The following is a 22,935-nucleotide window of genomic DNA, read 5'->3' as shown; positions in this document are numbered from 1 at the left end:
GCCTTGAAGTTAACTTCCTCTGTGCTACCCTTAAATCCTAGGGCTTCTGGAAGCTGAATATTTCCCTCATGTAGATTTGGATTGTTTTTCATTCTAACATTATGTGCCGCATAGTTTCCGATTCTTTTCCGCACACCACTCATACCCCATCATTTTGTGAATACTTCCCCACAAAGCTCTTAGTTCGCAAGCAACCTGCTCTAGCCTCAAAAAGCAAAGCACTGCCCTGGGAATTATCGTAGAAATTTTCCTTTCTGATGTCCAATGTCTAAGCCCTGTACATCTCTAACGACGTTTTAGCTTCCATTTTTTCTATCCATTTATCCGTTTCTATCTGCCTTGCCTCCTTATTGTTTCAGATTTATTGCCTCCTTATTGTTTCAGGCTGTTTCAGATTCTCCACTGTTCTTTCCGTATTTTATCATTAGCCTTCTAGCCTTCCTTAACCACTGCGTGTCTACGCTTTTCAAGTATAGGTAACTAAAAACCTTAGCTGCCCACCTACGTTAATCCATTGCTCTCAACCTCCTCTAAAAACATATTTTACTCTGTGACTCTCGAACTGCAAACGACGCCCAGCCCATATCTCCCTGCACTGATCCGTTAGTTGTTTTTCCAAGCGGGCCTAAGGCCAAACGTCCCACCGTTCTCTGGTTCACTTCAAGGCCTGATAGAATGTCTGATTTTAAGCAGAATACTGCATTCCCAAACGTGAGACCCGGAACCATTACTCCTTCCTACATTCCTCTCCCTACTTCATATTTTTTACCCCCACAGCGCTATATGCTTCTTTATAGCTGCATTTTGCTTTTCCTTACCCTTAAGTTGCTCCTGGTGAGTTCTTAAGTAGTTATCCCCTTCGTTTATCCACGCTCCCAAATATTTATATTCCTTCACTCTGGATAATTCGCCATGCTGAATAGACAATGCGTCACTGGTAGTGTCATTGAAAACCATTATTCCTGTTTTTCTGCCCTAAAATTTAACCCGAGGTCGGTGGCTTCGTGGCCGCTAATATTTATGAGCCGTTGCATATCGGTCTGGTTATCAGATAAAAGAACAATGTCGTCTGCGTATAACCATCCCGGCATACGCTGTTGTACAACTTCGCCTTGCAGCATATGCGTTAGGTTGAACCCTACTTGGCTTTCTTCCAGTTTCTCTTCTAACCCTGCCATGTAAAGCAAACAGTATAGGGCTCAAAGGGCATCCCTGTTTCACTCCCTTATGTGTGTTGACCTGCTGGGCGTATTTCTGTCCTTCCCATGTAAGGTGCACTCTATTATCATTATAGATTGCTATAAGGAGCTGCATTAACTCGTCATCTAGTCCCTGGAGTTTCAGCATTCTCCACAGCAGTTCTCTGTTAACATTGTCAAATACCCTTTAATGTCCAAGAAAATAATCATAATGGTCTATTCGGCGTTTTTGCAACTCCAATGCATTGCGTTATCACAAAGAAATTATCATCCAATCGCCTGTCTTGTCTAAATCGATTCCGCAGTTCCCGAAGGATTTCATTTTCTTCCTGCCATGCTCGAATTTGATTTTATCGCCTGCATTACGAATCTATACACCACTGGCGTTACTGTGAGTGGTACTGGCTTTGTGGTCTCTGCCTTGATATATTAAATTCATCCTACTTTCTAGACAGTCCTTCGCTATTTGTTTGGTTTGTATTAACTTATCTGTTGCCCTCATAAACGATGCCTTACTTTTACGTCCAAGCAGGTTTATCAGTTGCATTGGTATTCCGTCCAGGCCCACTGGAAACCTTTTGCTCTGCTTTTTTCCAATCAATGTTGCTCAAAGTTCTTTCCCTTTCTGCAGTCTTCTGTGGCACTGATGTTATCGGTGCAGGCTTCCCTACCTTTATTGCCCTAAATTTCTCCCTAATCACTCAATAAATATGCGCCAACTCGTGCTCTCCTTCCAAATGTTTTTCCTCCCCATCAATCAAGAATTTTTCATGGATATCGTTTTTTGAGCTTAGTAATTTTACATGGTTCCAAAACTTCTTGAATGTGCTTTTGTCTTTCTTTTGTATTTCTGCCATCCATTGTTCGCTTTTCTGCTTGATCTTTGCTTGCCCCATTTTCTCCATTTCTAGGTTTTTTTTTTTCCGGTGGATATCCCATTTTTCCTTCGCTACCTCTGGTTCCATACCAGTTCTTTTTGCCTCTCTATGTTCTCTCGATGCCTTTTTTCGCTGGTGAATAGCCTCTTTTATTTACTTATTCCACGAGCTTCTCGGCAGGTGGAAATTTTTTTTATTGATGAGCAGCGCCGCAGCCGAAACTACAGCGAGAAAAAAACTAACACCGTCCCTAGCAGAGAGGCACACTTGGCAGGGTAGACTTCCTTATCATCGAGCGGCCTTGGCAGTGCTATGGTAAAGAAAAGCATGGCAAAAGCCTTATGTTGGTGAAAAAAAGTTAGAAGTGCATAAACTTACAGCTGTACAGGAACACCTTAAGCTCCCTGACCAGCAAGGTGATGAGGTGTGCACCATGCTTATGATACACAGAGCCATAATAAATTAAAAGATTATGATTGTACTAGGTAATAATGCAAAACAGTATGATGTATACAAGCACCACCTCACGTAACGTAACTTTTTACTCATCTTATGACCGCAACCTCTCATGTACAAACACCTCTTTTTTGTTTACAACGTACAGATTATTTATGATTAAAATAAGCCAAACTTCTACCTGTGGGTTACTAGTGTTTTGTCAGCAGTGGCATCTTGTAAATCAGTGAGGGAACAATGCAGAGGAAGCAGCCCTTTTGAACCCACTTTTCTCATCGTAACTTGCATTCAAATTCACTAGAAGCACTGTATAAAACAGCTAAAATCTGGGATAGTTGTTACACATGTTAAAACAGGAAAACACAGAGATGAACACTTGCACTGTTTCTTTGTACAAACAGCCAAAGTTTTGTCTCCGCCTGCGTGTACCCTCTGATGAACTGTTTTCGTTTCACAGCCACAACATAGCCTATGCATACTGGACTTAAGTCTGGTGGGGTACCCCATCTTCCTGACCCGCTTCACTGCCTCTTTAACTTCCATACATGAAAAACATCTCGGCTTCTGAATAAATCCATGCACACACGAGAGCAAACTTGCTCCCAAAAGTATTCACAATGTACAGGAAAATCAAAATATTTTTGCCCATTGATGGCGCCATACTAGAATGTCTAAATAAGAAAAACATCCCAAAGTGCTAACCTGAAGATTCCTTTTCTGTTTGGCAGCTTGAATTGATGAATGTCACAAGATCACACTGTGTGCCTGCAAAGAAATTTATAGTTGTTAATGCATACACAATACCAGTTGGAGAGAATAAGTACCGTACCTATGGCGTAACTGGTAATGGTGGCCTGTATTTCTTGGCTGAGAAAAGACACATCCCACTTATGGGCTGCATTAGAGGACATCGCCATGACCCAGCCGAACTCAGGTGTTCACGATGTGGCACGTTGCAGGCCTGCTCTCTGCTGTGGCGTCTTTTGAAATTGAAAAATGGGTGAAAATTAGACAGTCCAACTAAACACAAAGAGGACCGGCAGTAAGGCCATCACCAGCTTTACTTTCTACCCAAAAACGGCACGCAAAAAATAAGTCCACCCCAACAAGCCTTCCTCAAATGCACAAAAGCTTACAAAGATCAGCTCCACTCCTACCCAGAACGACTCATACGGAGTGATGAAGAGGTGCCCAAGCTGATAAGTGAAGATCTGGCACCAATAAACAGCTTCTTCCACAGTTAAAACTCTTGCACCCGTATATCGTCATCCAAATCAGTCAGGTGATCAACATCAAGTTAATACAGCAAGCAATATAAACAAGACACAGGTGTGTTCCAACATTCACGCAGTTTCCCACATACAATAAAACCAACAACTGGCTCTGGCAATACAAACAGCTGCAAATCAATCAGCCCACAATTTTATTTATTTATTTATTTAGTACACACTGCAGGCCTAGTTTGGTCCCAAGCAGGAGGGGCATACAGCACATACAACACGCGCAAATAAACATCACAGAAATGTAGCCGCACATTATGGAAAACAAAATATCAAACATGGCAACAACAATACATAAAAAAACAATTTACTACACAAATCAAGCAACCGCTAGTTAAAGAAAAAGAACTATACATAGAAACAAGAATATGTAAAAACAGTTCACTACACAAATCAAGTAACAGCTAGTAAAAAAATAACTAAATTATATCTATGCTGTGAGTAGACTGTAGTGATGACAAAGTCAAGCTGTTTCAATCCGTTATCGTTCGGGGAAAGGAGTTTTTAAAAAGATTAGTTCTCGCATTATAAGGTGTTAACGATTTTTCATGTCGATGTCTTGTCAGTCATGTCACCAAAGGTTGTAGGAATGGCTCAGAATCCAATGAAAGCTGCCTGTTATACAGCTTAAAACGAAACTTATTCTGAGTGCCGTCAAGTGCCGTCATTAAATTTGTGGGCGAGTCGCTGTTACGATATTTAAAAGTGACAAAACGTATTGCTTTCCACTGGATCCTTTTCAATGCCTGAATATTTAGTTTAGTATGAGGGTCCCAAACTGGGCATGCATATTCAAGTAGGGGTCTGATGATGGAAGTATATGCTAGAAGTTTAGTATCTGACTGAGCACGCTTTAACTTGTGCCAGAGAAGACAAAACTAATGAAATGCTGATGCACATATGTTCAACACATGGTTATTCCAAGAGAGAGTATTTGACAGTGTGACCCCAAGATATTTATATCCATTTACTTCGATTTAAGGACAGGATGGAAGAGTATACGTGAAGGACAGGCTCTTACGTTTGTTGGTTATCTTCACCAACACAGTTTCGTCGGTGTTAGCTTTATATCCCACTTATCACACCATGACTGAATATTACTGAGGTTAAAATTAAACAAAAACAAGGTTAAAATTCTTTGCAAGTAATTTCACTAAACAATACACAATCATCGGCAAACATTTTAATTTGAACCTTGTTACTACGGCAGCAATATCATTGATGTAAACTAGAAACAGAGGCCCCAACACACTTCCCTGCGGAACACCAGAAGTTACTGGTAGACGAGAATAAGTTATCGAATCAATGGTAAGAAAACTGAGAGCGGTTAGTTAAATACGAAGAAACCCAGTTTATCAAAAATACAAGAATACCAATTATTTCTAGCTTTTGAATTAGTTTGCCATGATTAACAAGATCAAATGCTTTGCTGAAGTCTAAAGAAATGGCGTCCACTTGGCCTGCTTTATCAAGAACAGTTGCGAAGCTGAGGACAACTGTAGTTTGAATTTGAACAAATAGTGGTTGCATTTAAACAGTACTGCTTGTTTTGGCACTGAGCCCAAAATTCATTTCCTATCATGTGCGTTATGTGTATTTAGCCCACAACAGGTCCCTGCAGAGCTTACAAGCACATCAAGCCACCCTATTTACAGTTTCATGACTTGTGGTGGCCTGATATGATGATCGAATACATACCACTGGCCAAGATGTCGGTATAGTCACTACAACGCTGAGCCCATTACGTGCAAATGCGGGTATGTGGCAGCCTAACATCCCCACTGGCTGTGGCCGTCATCAGGCTATGGATACGGGTATGCATTGGATGTAATGTGGATAGCTGCGTACCTTCATTCCAGCATATCACATTGCATACTATACCCAACAGTTGTGAATGGAACCGGTAATCACACTATTCCACAGTACACATAAACAATGCGAGCTCTGATTTCCCTTTTATGGGACTATTCCTTTGGCATAGCGAGTTCTTGTTCTTAGACATTTTCCTTACTATATCGCCATCATTGCGGTAAGGAAGTCATCACAGTGATACCGGCCTTTAAGTCCTTGAGCACACCATTGTTCTGGACAGTTCTTAATTTGTGCACCGCAAACCATAACACACGCACAAGCTTCAATGCACTCATTAAATGGGAATCCAACTAAGACATATCTCTATCTTTTAAGTGGTGCCTAATCAGCACTTCTTTCCACAGCCACCGTCGGCCTCTGTGATGCCAAGTGTCGTCTGAGTCATGACGTGGCTAATGATGATATAATTCAGGTGTGCGTGAACAAGTTTGAGGAGCTCCTCCTTCTGTTCTACGTGGCAGTGGCCATCTATGGGTCACGAACAAGTGTACCGCCATTTCTCGGACGGAGTCCAGAGTTAAACCATCACCTCCTGCATTTTGCAATGCCAAACGCATTGCTCGCTTCCCTATGGGAGTGAGTGGTAGGCCTGCAGTGCCCCCATGCCGCAAGGTGGGGCCTCGAACTTAACCGGGGTCACCCGACCGTAATTGAATTCAAGACTGCCTTGTGTCTGGTTGCCAATGCAATCGATGTTTGAGATTTCTGAAGTAGCGGCGCTCTCAACAGCGTAAGAAAACCCAGAACCGCGGCGGAGCACGTTTTGCCAACGCTGCCGCTTTCCACCACACATCGCCCCAATACTAACCGGTGACGTGGCTAAAGCACTGGGAGGGCTAGCAAATGGGGGAGTGGCCAGAGTAGAAAGAAAGGACTTGGTTGGCCGCTCGGGGCTGATGCGTTTGGCAGTGTAAAATAGTGTAATAAAATACAGTGTAATACGGTTGCTGTTCTCCAATCGCAGCTCATCCCCCAGTGAGGAGTAGCACACTGGGGGGGAAAGAGCCTGTGCTCCCTGTTTGTAAGTGACTAGGCATCAGCGGAGGTGTTGGTTGAACAGCTCTCCAGAAGCCAGAAACAGACATTCCAGCCTCGTGGTAGGGTGTACTAGAAGGATCTGAGTGAGACAAACGGAGCGCTCCACCTGAAGCGGCGCGTGTAGATGAAATAGAGGGCGCAGCGGGCGAAATGGACTCTTGCATACCGCGCTCACTGTAGCTCACCCAGGCACGCGGCATCGCGCGGGCTGTGCTTTTTCGCGTTTCGCCCAATTTTTATGTTACCAGGAACGCCAAAGCGGCTGCGGGGTAGAAAACAACATGTGCGAATAAATTAAAAGGGACTTCTAGAGGCTTTGTGGCAAAAGCGGGCCCTGTTTTGTTATTGCTGTTGTTTTTTCAACGTAAGTGCTTACAACGCAGAAAAAAGACCGACACATGAACGAAGATGACAGGGTCAAGTGTTGAAATACCAGTTTCCACTATTGTTTTTTCCGTGTCCCCTCTTAATGTCCCGGTGTAGTATGTAATGAATATAAGAAACATGGACAGTGCTGCGTTAACTTTTGCTGCGTCTGTTTAATGACCCCGAGACATTTCATTGCACCGTCAATGAAGCCAATCGAAGAATCTGGCTATATTTTCATTATACACAAACTTTCCTTGGCGGCGCATTTCGGACCTGCGCGGGACTCGTCCTTTCTGTCACTGCAGATTTCCTTTGGATCATCGACGCCCCGCAAGTTCGCATTTATCGTGCCCCGCTGATAGTGGAGCACAACACACCGGCACGTGTTCAGGCAAGCGCCGTCGGAGCCCAGCGGTAGATTCGCCTCTGGGATACTTCGGCGGGAGGTCGGCACCTGCCGCGAGGTGGTGTTTCGTTGTGCCGTCAAAGGCTTCAAAACGACTGCGAGCCAGCACCCCAGTTGCAGTTGGCGGCGCATTTCGGACCTGCGCTGAACTCGTCCTTTCTGTCACTGCAGGTGAGCTTCCTCGCCTTAAAGGGGCCCTGAAAGGCATTTTGAGCACACTAAATGAACTAGCGCAACCGTTAGATTGGGTCGTCAACGTCCTCTGTGCCAAGTATTACTCTTTTACGCGCAGCGGAAAGCTCACACTTTTGTTGCAAAGTTTGTCGTTTTTGTCTCACCCTTTCCTTCGTGTTTTTGGACGCCGCCATCTTCACATGTCTACATCATCGATTCCCAGATGTTCGTCATGAGCTAGACACCCTGCTATTGGGCGGCTTTTTCACGCACTTCCGGCAAAGAGATGAGTCGTCTGCTCAGCGTCGGCTCACCGGCTTATCTGCCAGCGGAGTGCCGGAGTGCTTGGGCATTTTCCGACAAACGAAACAGGTGTAAAACAAACGCTTAACCGTTTGTATTGAATGCAACACGGCCATAACACGACATTGATATTCTATTACCTGAGTACGTTCCATAAAGAAAGCGTTGAAGCCCCGTGGCACTTCTTTCGTGCAATCGCAGAGAACGCCCTGAGCCGAATGCCCGGGTTTGACGCATACATTTTATTCAACTTCAAAACAATCCAGAGATGCGTTTCTAACGAACACAACGTCACAACATGCGTTGAAAGTCTGAACCACGATTGACGGAGGATGGGTTGCCTCCTGCCCGTCGTAAATTCGGTACTCACCTCGCGCGCGCTTTGCGGGGACGAACAGCAAGTCACTTAACTCTGGCGCACAAGCCGATGGCTTTTAGCCACGCACACTGCACATACCCCATGCGCGGTTGAGTCGTACGTCGCTCGAGAAAGATAATCCAGACCATGGGAAGCACTATCCACCCGCAGAAGCACAGCGGCGCATTTCATCGCGAAACAAAGCCGTCCACAACACACACACCATCGCCTCCTGTAATGCCAAACGCATTTCGCACTTCCCAATGGGAATGAATGACACGCCTGCAGTGCCCACATGTCGCGAGGTGGGGCCCGGAGCTGAACCGGGATCACGGAACCGTAACTGACTTCTAAGCGGTTTGTGCCTTGTTGCCAAGGCAACCGATGTTTGAGATTGTCAAAGAAATGGCGCTCGCTCCAGCGCTAGAAAGCTCAGAGCCGCGGCGGAGAATGTTTTGCCGACGTTGCCGCTCCACCACGCGTCGCCCCAAGCTGAACTGGTCACATGATTGAAGCGTTTTGTGCACGGGTTCTGTATCGGTTTAATACTACCTGATACTACTTTTTCACATGCCGCCGGCAGGAATTACCACCGCCGCAAAATAAGACCCGGCACCAGCGGGGCCACATATGATACGGCGCTTTTTCGATAAACAGTGCGCGGTGCATCAAGGGAACGAGCGCACTAAAGTCCCTCGATAAACGCCGATCGAGGGACTTCTGAGCGCACGACCCTCCCCGTGCGGCTGCGAGTTCGCCGCCGATAAAAAGTCATGGGCCGCCAGCAACGTACACCGCGAAAGGGCAAGGCGAGGCCGCCGCATGCATGCGGCCAGATTTTTCGTTCGCTTTTGCAGCCTTGAGCGGCGGTGTGCGGGATTCATGGTGCCAACAAAGCTTGCCCGTAGCAGACGACAGTCTGATCAGCGCAATAGCGGAAGTACGTCACCGCTGCGGAGCGCAGCATCATGGGAGGCAAGGCTCGCGCGCCGTCAACAGCGGAGAGTAAGTCGAAAGGAGGAGGAAACGCGAAGCGACGATAATGCGCGGTTTTTTATTTACGATTTCTCAGCTAATACTCATCGCTTTAACAAAATTCTTGCGGGAGGAGATTACAAATACATTGCTTTATTTGGGTAGATGTACATCCATGCATCGGCGGAAGGTATTTCAGGACCCCTTTAAGTTATAAGATGTATTGATATTGCCGCCAACTGCATACTACCCTTTGCTCTGTATCACCATGAATGATGTGTGCAATGTTTGATCTGAGCGAATTGATGGTGACACTCGGTTTCTAAGATGTTTAGATTGTTCTTGCAAGTTCCATTTAGGCCAGGGATGCTCAGGAGCGGCAGAATCTACTTTTGCTTCTATGGGAGTTAGACGAGACAAGTGGCGCTGTAAGCTTTGTCGCACTCCTCCTTCGCCCAACCTGATTCAGAGAACGCTGCGGCCCTTCTGTCTGACATTGCTGAGAAGCTGTCTATGCTCGAAACCATTAAAACTCAAGTTCAATCCATCTCATCCCTCGAACTGAAGCTGGACAATCTTCTCACGTTGAAGCCCGAAGTAGAGAAACTGAAAGAAGTCGTCGGTGGGTTTCAGTTGTCCCTGGATGCATTGTCCAAAAAATACGACTCTTTGGTGTGCGACGCGAAGGTGCGTGACACCACCGTGGACGCACTGACAGAGCGTGTTGCTTCCCTTGAAGGTTGCGTTTCATCACGGGCCTCAATCATACTAAGGCAGCAATCGGACCGCAACGACACACAGCAGTACAGCGGGTCGTCAAATCTTGAAATACACGGCCTTCCTACCTCACCTGACGAAAACCTCGGCGTATTCCTGTCAGACCTGAGCCAAAAACTCAAGATTCTTTCATTTTCACCGAATCAGGTATCCGCTATTCATAGGCTTCCCAAGCGGAAGAACGGACCTGTGACAGTGCTGGTCAGGTTCACATCGAAAGAAGTTCGTGACCGCTGGTTGGCTGCTCGCTCTAAGCTGCGTGATTTGACCAACAGTGGCGATCAAACCCCTCTCTATTTCTCGGAGAACCTTAACAGATCAAACAGGGAGCTTTTCTTTTCTTCGCGTGCAGCGGCTAAAGAACACAACATCCAATTTGTGTGGGTAAAGAACGGCCGTATCTACCTCGGGAAGAAGGAGGGTGAACCGGCCATTCGAGTTCATCAGCTCTCAGATCTTGAACGGCTGAATTAGTAGATCCGTTTCCTTCATCGCTTCGCGGTTTTCGTGGCACCTGACACACTTGTATTCGGAGATTTTGATGCACTTCAAGACTCGCTTTTCGCAACCACGGATGGCTCTTTCACCTTCACTCATGTAAACATTCGCAGCATTCGGAAACATTGTGACGAACTATGCCGTATTACCGATAAACTAAAAGAATCCTTAGACGCCATTGTATTGACTGAAATAAATATTCCTGAATGCTTAACCCAACAATTTTCAATCGCCGGCTACGACAGCCGGCTACGACTCGTGCTAACGGCTTGGGCATTGCCATTTTTGTAAATCAGAAATGGCTATCTTATGCCGTAACGACTTCCTTCTCCAGTGCGGAATCGTTAGCTGTTGCACTGCAGAACCCACTCTGATATTACGTTTCTCGCATTCTATCGTCCGCCTAGTCAAAATGCTTGCCAATTCATCGAAGATTTGAAGCAATTCCATTGGCCTGCTGGACGTATTTGCATGACTGGGGACCTAAACATCGACCTTTTAAAGAAGAAAAAACATATCGTGGTAGATTATCTAAACACTCTGGCGGACGTCGGTGTCGAAGCTGTGATTAAGCTTTCTACTCGCATTGAACTTCTGCGCGACAAACTTGTTTCTTCCTGTCTTGATCATGTTAACGTCCGACTACACAGCATTTATAATTGCACAAACGATGTCGGATAATTTTTTTACGGGCTGTCGTGTTTTCTCTCCTTCCGAGGCTATGTTGCAAGGCCCCTTGCACTCCGATAGAGTGGAAATAATTGACAGAAAGCAATTGGACTTGGCAGTGGAGCATCACGACTGGAATTCCCTTCTGACTATATACCCAGTTGAACTGTACAACCGGGTTGTAGAGGCATTTAAGTCTATTCAGAATTCGTCGAAAAAATCAATTCATATTAGACAAAGACAAGTTGGATGTCCTTGGATTACTGCAGCTGTGCCATTGCCGAGCGGGAATTGGTTTGCGCTCGATGTAGGCATGCTCCAAAAAGTGCTTATTTAAGATCGCTTTACAGAACTGCCCGCAATAGAGCAAATGCCTTGATACGTGCAGCAAAGCGCAAGCATTTTAACACAAATTCAGGCTTTCTAGGACAAATCCGATTAAAACGTGGGCCACCATTAATAAACTGCGTGGCCGAAAATCCAGAGACGCGTGCGCTACCGTCGTTTGAAACTTCCGTGCTGCGTCTATCACTCTCGCTGACCAATTCAATGATTTTTTTCCCTCCGCTGGCCAAGCAACGCATGCGCATTGCCACCCCGCTGACAGGCTGCAGTTGATATCTGAATCAGCTTTTTTTACCGCCCTGTACCGAAGATGATCTGCGTTGCATCCTATTCAGCTTCAAAAGAAATAAAGCTGCAGGAATTGACGGCATTTCTGTGGCAGTTCTCTGTAGGCATTTTGAGCGTCTTAAACATGTATTACTCGCTATAATCAACAATATCATTGATACACAAATTGTACCTTTGGGCTTAAAAAAGGCCGTTGTCACCCCATTCTACAAAACTGGCCCAAAAAATTTAGTTACAAACTATCGGGGCATTTCTATTCTTCCTATCATTGCCCTTATTTTAGAAAAACACATTGCAACAGTGATGCTGAGTTCCCTTGATGCACATGATGTCGTCTCACCCAACCAATTCGGTTTTGTCAGAGGGCGTGGAACACAGAAAGCTCTAGATCTTTCTGATCTTCTAAACAAAGCTTTAGAACATAATGAATTTGCCTGTGCAATGTTTTTGGATGCCTCCAAGGCATTCGATTCTGTTAAATCACTCCGTTTTATCTGAAAAACTGTTTCAGTATGGTTTCAGAAGCCCGTTTGTATCCTTAATTAACCAGTACCTATTCAAACGTTCTCAAATTGTTGTGTTGCGTTCGATCATGAGCAATCCACAACATTTAACCTTAGGCGTCCCTCAGGGGTCTATTCTTGGTCCTATTTTATTTAATATATAAGTTAACGACCTCAGTAGTTCTTGCACTGATTGCAGAGTGTTCCAATATGCGGACACGGTACTTGTATCCAGACATAATAACTATGAACTAGCAACAGAATACCTGCAGCATGACTTTATGAAAGTCATGCGGTGGTATCACAACTAGTCTGTTTCCATAATCCAGCTAAGCTTATTCCTCACCACGTTCCAATTTATTTGCATACTAGTAATTGTGTCCAATGTGCATGTACACCTGTTGCCCAACAATCTACTGTTAAGTACTTAGGTTTATTGTTTGATTCTGATATGTCCTAGAATAGCCGTGCAGCGTATGTATGTACCGAACTCAGAAAGGTTGCTTGTCTCCTGTTTTCTATTAAATCATTATGTCCGATGTACATACGCAAGCAAATATCTCATGCACTTTCTTACAGCGTCTTGCGGTATGGCATTTGCAATTTTTACTTCTGTACCGCCTTCTGGAAAAACAAAATTACCTGTGTATTGAAATTCGTTCTTAGGTCTGTACGGTGCATCGCTTGATTCGCATGCAGACGTTTTTGAATTGTCAAGCATGCCCGATTTTTTTATGCTGTTTAAACAAACTGGGGTGTTAAAATATATTTGGTCGCACGAACACTGTATATTGTACACGCCGCAACGTGACCTCCGCGTAGGAGATCGCTTTGTTGTGCTGAGGGTTCGCACTAATTATGGTGAGCGGCTGCGTACTTTCTATGTCCCTTCTATCATCAACTCCCTTGCCTCCGAACTGTTTTCCTTTACCTCTCGTGCTCAAGTTAGAGACGCCGTTTTTGTGTTACGTGGTTGAATGTTGAATGGTGGAAGCTGTTGAATGTATTTTCTGGTGCTTGTTTTATTCCCATACTCTTTTTTCCTTTTTGTACCTGCTTTTTACTTTTTTCTTCATTTTCTTTTTCTTTTTTTTAAAGACGACAATATATGTATTGCGGTGTCCGTAATGGGCAGCAACTGCCGTGCACGGCCCCACAAGCCTTTTTTGGCTTGGGCTGGCCCGAATATGTATTCAGTGCTTTGAAATAAAGGTTATTATCATTATTATTTCCTGCTCGTTCTCTACAAAATAGTGATTTTTAAAATGTTCCCTTAAATCCAAGCCTAAATATTGCTGAAGTGTGTATGCCAGTTATTCAGAAGTGAATGCCACATCGGTGTGCCACTTTCTATTAAACATATTCCCAGCTGCGGCCTTCGGTTTGACTTTACGCCCGTGAGCGATGCACAGGTTATGAGGTGCGCGTAGTGGAGGGCTCCGGATTAATTTTGACAAGCTGGGGATCTTTAACGTGCGCCGAAATCTCAAACATATGGGCGTTTTTGCTTCCATCAGAAAAGCGGCCGCCGCGGCCAGGAATCGAACCCGCGTCCCTGTGCTCAGCAGCACAACGCCTTAGCCATTGAGCCACTGCGGCGGGTTAGTCATTATTTTTTATCCTATTCGACCATGCATAGGCTCTTCCCAGAACACCGCATACAGATGCGCTAGTTTACAGATATACTGAGAATATGCCATACAGACAAGTCCGGATGTTTTATTAGAGCAAATAACAGTCTTAATCAGGCTTTGCTTCCGTCTAGCGTACTTGATTATAGTTGGGAGTGCAGATACAACGAATGATTGAAAGACTGCTTCGGCTGAATTAAAGGTCGAAACCATGAGATCGCTAACAAATGTATGCAACCAGTTTCGACAAACACAAGCCCTTTGCCCAAATATTGGCACTGGACCGAGCCTACCAACTTTCTGATACTTAACAGCAGCATCCCGTGACACAGAAGAACCGCCGCGTCAGCAGAACAAGCGGCAGCTGGTCAACAAATTTGTTAACGCGAATTTAATGCTATGCTACTTGGAAACTGATGCGATCTGTCAAGACTCCTGCAAGTGGCGCATCCTCGTTCACATAGTTCTACGTTGGGCGTCATCCCGGGCACACCGCAGGCGATTCTCCTTTCTTTACCATCAGTAACATGCGTGCACTTGCGCTGTATGTAGCGGTGCTCGAAGTGCAGCTTGCACAGCGCAGTTTTCTTTCTTAGGTTGATCTTCCAGCTTCATCTCAGAACGCTAAGGTGTAATAGTCTTTACAGATTTGACACCCGCGCAGCCGGCGCCGCATCCCGGTGCGTAAAAGTGGTAAAGGCTCTAGACATTCTGAGGATGTTAAATTACACTCTGAAGGCTCATCACATCGCAACACTCAATAGAGAGAGATAAACAGCAGCAGCAGTTTTAAAACAAATGATTTAATACGACTGTGGGAGCTCCGATCTGGTAGTTCTCTCCGGCATAACCTAGAGCGACTAGTGGAGCTTGCTTAGTGGCTCTAGGACTACTACTCAGTGGTTTGGTATGGAAAAGGTAAAGTCCCTTCATCTGCTTCAGCTAACAGCGACAACGATTGATGTGCCGACGCGCCCTGCTATTGGCTCACGCCTTAGTTCCTGTTCCGTTTTCGAAAAATTTCCGGTTCCGGCTTGCGTTTTCCGTTTCCGTCCGCCATGATCGATCAAGCTGTTTTGCTTGATCTGTGTAGCCCACTTTGTTTCTGTGTGCTCCCTATTCTGTGTGTGCGCTAGCCGCACATTCTGAATTGCAGCGGTCGCTTGTGATTGTGGGGGCACTTTTGAAGACGATATACAGTCTTGTGGATGGGCTACCCACCCTGGAGTGCATGGCATTGCGAGATGACGGACTGCTGCGCGTTTAACTGCACGACACAGTCGGGCAAAGCCAAGGCATTCTTTGCCGCGCCGTTCGGCAAGCTCAACGCCAAACGCAGGAAAGTTTGGCTCCACAGGATAGGAAGAAAAGACTTCCAGCCTCCCAAGTCGAGTAAACTATGCGAGGTGAGTTTCTACTTTACTGCAACACTCTTTTGCTGCGGCACGGGCGTAACACCGCTCGATCTCCCGTGTTAAACGCGACAGCCTTCGCGGCAGAAACGCCGTGCCTTAAATTAAAAAAGCTCTCGGGAAACCTCTAGTTTCGAGCATTTGGCTCTCACTTGCTAGTATTATTTTGATTAATTTTGACCGCTTGGGGATCTTCAACGTGCGTCGAAATCTCGACATACGGACGTTTTTGCTTCTCGCCTGCATCGGAAAAGCAGCCACCGTGGCCTGTATCGGTCCTTGGGCTCAGCAGCACAACACCTTACGTAACCCCTGAGCCACCATGGTGCGTTCAATTTTGAAAGGCGTTGAAATAGTTTCGAATGAGAGTGAAGGCAGTCTAGTAGTACAAGTTTTTGCAACGAATCGCCTCAACGCTTATAATCCAGATTCGTAGAAAACTTCGTAATCTGCTGCCAATGTGCTCTGACTTTCTGCAGGCTGGCCTTGAACTGCATTGTTAGCTTGACAGCGACTTCTTTTTGTGGTATAATGTACTTGTTTCTGTTTGTGGTGTACCTGTTTCTTTAACACACCTGCTATGCAGTCTCACTTCACACAGGACCGGTTTGAGTCAAGCATCCTCTGGAAGTTCAGCATAAAGAAGCTAAGGAGTACTGCTGTTCCATCGGTATTCAGCCACAGGCCAGAAAAGTCATCACGCAAGCTGCCGCACCGTCGAAGTTGTGCTGCAGGTGGAAGCGCTGGAAGTGAGTGCTGGCTTATTTAACAAAAGGTTATGTCCGATGTTATAAAAGCTAAATGTAGATTCCCATTCATGCCTATGTATATCCATAACCACAAAAAAATCAAATTTTCAGCATCTGGAATCGAGCAAGGACATTCTCTACCGATATTCGCACTTGCTGCAGCTGAGTGCTCACCGTCTGGTCAATGTTCGCAGCTACAAGATGAGCGTGACGTTACAAAAAACCGACCAGTATGTTTGCTAAGTCCTTTTGCCAAGGTTTTTGAAATTGCGTTATTTAGGCATTTATCTTTCTTTTTTATACGTCGAGTAACGGATGCTCAGCATGTATTTCTAAACGGCTGATCCATGGAGGAAAGAATACTCAGGAGAGGCCCCTAGCATCCCAATGCATTGCAAAAAATGTGGAGGAAGTGACGTCATTTTTCTTGAGCCCATGGACAATGTTACTTACTTGTTTACAACTGCGGTGGCCAAATTTGGGCGAATAGAACGGACAAATTTTTAAGGCGCTTGGTATGTGGCTGCCTCGCTACGCTTGTAAACCAGCGCGGTCGCTACGACAAACGTTTTTAGATTAGGCCAGTTTGAAAACTCCGCCGTCGGAGGCGGCCTTAAAGGGACACTGAAGTGATATGTAAACATTGCGGGATTACTTGCGCAAATTGTAGTCCGGAGTCCCCAGACCATGTTTCGACCACCCTGGGCGCGTTTACGCGATTTTATTTAGTAGAAAAATTAATTCGAAAATGCTGTCCTCCTCTCTTTACGCTCGCCCATTTTCTGCGGCGTTTTCGTGTGACGTCGAGAGGAGCCGAGCTCGCAGTTGGCTGCGCAACTGCACGGCCGCACCTGGCCGCACGGCTCCCCTGCCTTCAGACAGTCAGTCGGCCCAGCGTTTCGTCCGCCGGCTGCCGACGGGTCGTCGTAATTCGTTCGCTCAGTTGAAACGAAGCCAGGACACGTTTGTGAATGGTAGAATCTGCCTTTCTTTACTTGGTTAGTTTGTACACTGTATCTAGCTCCAAGTCAAGGTCGCTTCACACAAGCGCTGCACAAGCGCACATGCGACGCTTCGCTGACTGGTACGCCAGTAGGAAAATATAAGGCCTCTTGAACGAAGTCAATATAGGTACTAAGGAAATAAAATCAACTGATATTTTTACCGTACAGCGTAAAACTAGGGCGTGGGAAGCACTTTTTTGCGCTGGGCGAACAAGCACAGCGGTCAACAGCACGACTACGCATCTGTGAACGCTTTTCCGCCTACGAAATGCAATTGCTAGACGTGAGCTACTGTGGAAACTCGGGCGACGCTTACTGCACGAGCGCAATACAACAAATAGTCACCTAAGCTGCTTGAAATGCCAAAACTAAATAAAAGTGTAAACTGGTTATACAATATATACCCTATATTACCAAAGCCAGCCGAGGCCGTTCCGTGGCCGAGTTGTTTGGGGCGCTAGATATGCCTCCGCAAGTATTTTGCAAGTCAGGAGTTCGAATCCCCGCGGGTTACGTGCTTTTTTTTCTGTAAGTTAACTTTTTCGTTTTCCGCCGATGTTTTCTATATTGAGTTCACCTTTTTTTGGGCCGCAACGTTCATGGCTCCACGAACTAGTTCACAAAACGCGCGCAGGCTGGCACTGGCGCGCTAGCGAGTTCTCGTTGGCGTGCTGTTGCCATAAGCACCGACTGCTTGCAGGCAGTGGGCACAGGCCAGAATGAACAGACCCTTGGCCTGGTGCGAACACGCTTTTTACGATACAGGCATGAGGGAGGCAAGCTCCAAATATGGGGGAAAAGCGCATGACATTTGGGCGTCTGCGGGTACGCGGAGGGCGTTCATGCACTGCGTAGGTTTCGGCTAGTGAATGCTACGATTCCAAGCCGTCCTAGGAGGCTTATCTTTATGCATTTTTACAGCTGACAACATGGCAGAAGCGCGGTACGATGATTACTGAGTTATTGAGAATGCCCATCCAACAACGCCAACGGTTGTGTTTTACAGAACCGAAGCCGAAACCGAAACTTGTTTGGTTGCTCACCTTGGGCATCGTCCAATCACGGTGCCCGCTCCTCCTAACGTCACAGCTTTAGTTGGTGCGGCCGCCGCAAACCGCGCATGGTAGTTTTTCTTCTTTCGCGCTTTGTAAAATAATTACCGATTTGTCATTCGTAAAAACGATGAAAAGCGTGCTAATTTGAGCCAGTCTACGCAGTGCAAGCAAAAACGGGAGCTTGACAAATTCACTTCAGTGTCCCTTTAACTCATGCCCCGGCCGCAGCGGCGCTTACGTCGCGTCGAGATCGGCGGAGCGAGCCGTTGCCGCCGCCGGCGACCTGCCGGGAAAATCCCCTTTGCTCAGCGTTGGCGAGAGCCACATTTCGTTCTTTGCTCACTGTGTGTTTCTTCGTTGTGAAGTGAAGTGAAATTTATCGCTGCTGAGACGTAGCGCGCAAAGACCGCAGTGATGTACCACCCTAAACAATGCTCCGTCGTCTGCGTTCGCCATACCGCGAGCCTGTTGCTATGACGACGACAAACGCTACTTTGCCAGGCTTAAGAGCTGAAAAATAGTCCTTCTATCTCAAAAACGAAGGCCGTTTTTCGATTGAAACTTTGGGTGAGGGTTAGAATGGGTAAATTGAAGGCGAAATCAACAGCTTAGAACATGACATCGCACCGAGGAATTAGCGACGAAGCTGTTTTCGCTTCGAAGCGGGAGGGCAGGGCGACGCCATGTTAATCAAATCAAACCGGAGATAGCAAAGGATGATGGGATAGAGTGCTGGGCTCCGTGGGCTCAAGTCATGGCGGGACTCGGCTTCACAAATGTGACGTCAGGGCCTCTCCTAACCTTTTCTTTCCTCCATGGGCTGATCGGTTGAAACCTACTTGACAACGTTTGTTGAATGCCCAATCATCGCCAATCATGTTGAATGCCCAATCATCGCCAATAGCGGTCATATTTATGTAGTGTACTTTCATCTGGTCGGTTGAAACCAACCTGACAACGTTTGTTGAATGCACTAGCTTCACTTCACATCGCCAATAGCGGCCAGGTTGATGTAATGTACTTTGATCTGTCTAAGGCTTTTGACATGGTGGATCAAAATCTTCTACTTCAAAAGCTGCGGCGATATCGTGTTTGCAGCAACCTTTGTATGTTCATTCGTGACTATCTAAATAGCTGACCAAACCGACCGAACTTAGGTGGTGTGTTGTCTAATCCCTTTTTTTCCAAGACAGGAGTCCCTCAAAGATCCATTTTGGGTCCACTTTTGTTCAATGTTTTAATTAACGACATCGTTTGTTCAGTAAGCAATAGCCAAATGCTTCTCTACGTGGATGACATCAATCTGTTCCGAAAAGTTGACTCTCGTGATGACTCTGCCCTTTCACAGTCCGACATTTGCAGCGTAATCAGTGCCTTGTTAACAAGTTATTAATAAATCCTACCAAAACACATGTAATGAGTCTAACAAGGAAATGCAACAAGTGTGTTATATGATCACACGTTAGATCAATGCATCCTGAGAAGGGTTGATGGGTGTCATGACCTAGGGATTTTTGTCAATTCAGCACTACGTTTTCATGTGTCCATTGAAAAGCTTGTTAAAAAGGCATACACTCAGTTAGGAGTAATATCAAGCATCACACGTCCTTTCCATAATGTGTCGTGCCTCAAACGTTTGTTTTTATCCTTATAATTCCGCAACTTCATTTTGGGTCTATCCTATGGAAGAACTTGTATGCAAGCCAGGCTGCGAAGATTGAAGATGTTCGACGACATTTTGTTAGAATTGTTTATGATAGGCATTTTGGCATTCAGTTGAGTGATTGTGAAGCTGCTAGTTGTTTACGTTTTGCCTGTGGTGACCTCTTTTCCATTGATACATTGTTCATACACCTACAAAATTTTATAGTTGCTCGATTCAGCCTTCTGCACATTGTCTAATTCTGCCACTTGTGCTCCGCATCATTTGCCTTTCACTTATGCATCACTGCCTAATACATAAGAGCGGGTGCATTTTCAGTTTACTGTTTATTTGATGCGTTTTTAAACAAGCCCGAATGGTATGCGTAAAAAGTTTATTCTGAGGTGATAGCCTTTGTCCCCCACTGTTTACTTGTGCCTTTTCGCAATACTTTCGGAACAGCTACATGCAACGATTAGGATGGAGTTTTGAGCAAACCTAGATAACGTCTCTAAATATCTGGCTGTGAGCTACCCCATCGCAGCTGCGGTTTTTTTTCTTTTTTTGTTTGTTTTTGTTACCATGCTTTTTGGAAGAGTTGAATTGTCAGCTGGCAGTTGTTGAGATGTACAGATGTTTAATAAGCCTGAATTCTGTATCTAACAATTTAGCTCTAATGTAGCCTCCTCTTCTTTCCCCATTTTTGCCTCAAATCTAGAGCTTGCAGCTGTTAAGATGAGCGGATTTTTAAGTGAGTTTGATTGATTGCACCTGTTTGCCTTACCATCATTCAATGAGCAGTGTTTTGATGTTAAACGATTCTTTGCGTGCTCTTTCAGTTATGTCATGTGACTTTTCACAGTGTCAGGTGTTTATTGTAAAATGTTTATTTGAAGGCAAATAATGCTGAACCCTGGACTCCCCACAAGTGTGCTGAAATTTCGCCTAACTGTACACCAATAAAAGAGATTTTGAACACGCCACGTGAGATTCTTCCAGATTACTTCCAGAATATATTCAGTTGAAGGGAGTACATTTCTTGCGTCGAACTAAGATAATATCTTTACACAAATAGATTGACAGCTACAGTGCCATGCATAGCATTTGTGGCACCGGATTACTTTATATAAAACCTTGCTTTATCTTCAATATTGGTTGTGTTCAATTCCATTATTTGGGCATGATCCGAAAAGTGTTTGACTTTGACAAAACCTCTTTCTCTAATGTGCAAGCTAACAGCATGCTGCATACAAAATATCACCTTTGTAAGATACATCCGCCAGATCCCTCGTAAAATTACAAAAAATACAAAATACGAAAATGCAATGCAGCTTCCTCTGAAGAAACTGCATGGGTTAAGCTCAGAAGTATGTGAGAGTTATACCCATATTTCATACGCGAAATTTCAGGAAATAACGGAAATCCTTGAAGTGAGGCTTTATTGTATTCTATATAAGATGGAAAAAAATACTTCAACAGAATTATTCTATAAACTTCTAGCACTGCTGCCTCAGAAAATAGGCTTGAGTTTATTTGAAACTAATGAACCACAAGCATTAAAGGCTATATTTCACGTTTTTTTAGAACCTCGGCGGCTGTACGGAGCATATGCGCGAGACTCGCAGGGCGAAGCACTACTGTCTATGAAGCAGTTCTGGGGAGGAGATCTTGCGGGTAGAAAGATGTTTGAGAGGTACTGGGCAGCGCTCTATTCTGGGAAAAAATACATTTGTAGTACTGGGCAGCGCTCTATTCTGGGAAAAAATACATTTGTATTGGAGCAGCTTAGCATGCTTTCCTACCTTTGCGACTTAGAAACGTCTGTGTGCATGGTATTAATTACCACGCTGTTATCTACTTAGGTGTCATAATAGTACAACATTGCGGTACATAAACATTCCGGTAACGCAACTTTTCAAGGCTGCATTCGTAAATGTGACAGTACGCACCTTTACTGCTCTGGGGAACTCCGAGCGCGCAAAAGATTTTGTTAGAAAGGCACACTGCAAACAAACAAACAAAAAATACTCCGGAAGGGTGCACGGCCAGCATAAAACTGAAGTCCCCTCATCGCCGCCGATCAAGAGGCTTTACATAAAATCAAATCCGTCGAGGCAGCTTTAGCTAATGTAGATTACCTTTATTTCTACTTAATCCAAAGATGAAGGCACTTAAACGTCATCCACATGCCTTACAAACCGTCAGACACTGAATGCGACGCACGTTAGCCTGAATCTGAGAGCCAGAAACCCATGCTCACTGCCGCGCTCCACGGCACGCGTAGCTGAAGTCCCTTCATCGGCTTTTCATTGGTTATATTACGCGCTTGACTTCCTTTTTTGTGTGGTATGGCATGAATAATAACGTTACCTCTGTATTCTGCAGAGAAACGTTGGTGAAGCAGCTTCGTACTACTGCGCAGGCAGTGCGCGCGACGCTGCCTATGTGCCGGGCGGGCGTGCAGCTGCCGCGAGTTGGAAGTTCATGGCGGACAGCGCTAGCAGACGACGCGAGAGGAGCGGGAGAAGGGTGGAGAGGAGGAACTTGTCGCTACTTGGCTAAACGCCGATCAAGGGATTTGAGGAAAACGAAAGGAAATGCACTGGGGATATTAGTGAGCCCACCTGCACACAACCCAGTGCGGGGGGAGACGGAAGAGGGGATGAAAGACTAGAGAGGCGAAAAGGGGGTGATGAAAGAAATAGTGAAAGGGGAAAAGGAGAGAAGGAAAAAAACTAAGGAAAGTGCAGCCTTGATGCAAACTAAGCGCGCAGAAGCAGCAGCAACGGCGCGGACATCAGTCTGCCTTCTACAGGCGCTTGGTCAGTACGGTGGCCTCAAGGTAGTCCAGGAGGTGGCAGAAAACGTCGCGGCCGATGCCGTTTAGTGGCTCTAGCGGCTGTCCCTATCCGCACGCCTCGGGTGGATAATTTTTAAAACTGACCGCACGCCTTGCGCGGACAACTTTTAAAATGGTCCGCACGCCTTGAGCCCGAATGCAGCGCCGTGTACCAAGTTTCTTTTTCCGGGTGTAACTATAGCCTCCCCAGATTC

At 45.5% G+C, this 22,935-nt stretch overlaps 1 protein-coding gene across 2 annotated transcripts in view; it reads right to left on the bottom strand.

The window, feature by feature from the left end:
- The window catches only part of LOC144158161 (uncharacterized), a 48,688-nt gene that overhangs the window by 18,200 nt on the left and 7,553 nt on the right, over positions 1-22,935 (bottom strand). For both annotated transcript variants that reach the window (XM_077688834.1, XM_077688835.1), the window contains exons 2-3: positions 3,363-3,513; positions 3,236-3,298 (exon numbers count right to left, since the gene is read on the bottom strand). In XM_077688834.1, the coding sequence (XP_077544960.1) occupies positions 3,236-3,298; positions 3,363-3,450 (151 nt within the window). In that variant the 5' untranslated portion in view covers positions 3,451-3,513. The remainder of the gene's footprint in view (positions 1-3,235; positions 3,299-3,362; positions 3,514-22,935) is intronic.

The sequence above is a fragment of the Haemaphysalis longicornis genome, unplaced genomic scaffold, assembly GCF_048455015.1.
Source record: "Haemaphysalis longicornis isolate Haplotype H1 unplaced genomic scaffold, Haemaphysalis longicornis Haplotype H1 scaffold_10, whole genome shotgun sequence".
NCBI lineage: Eukaryota > Metazoa > Arthropoda > Arachnida > Ixodida > Ixodidae > Haemaphysalis > Haemaphysalis longicornis.
This window is presented reverse-complemented; position numbering and strand designations above follow the sequence as displayed.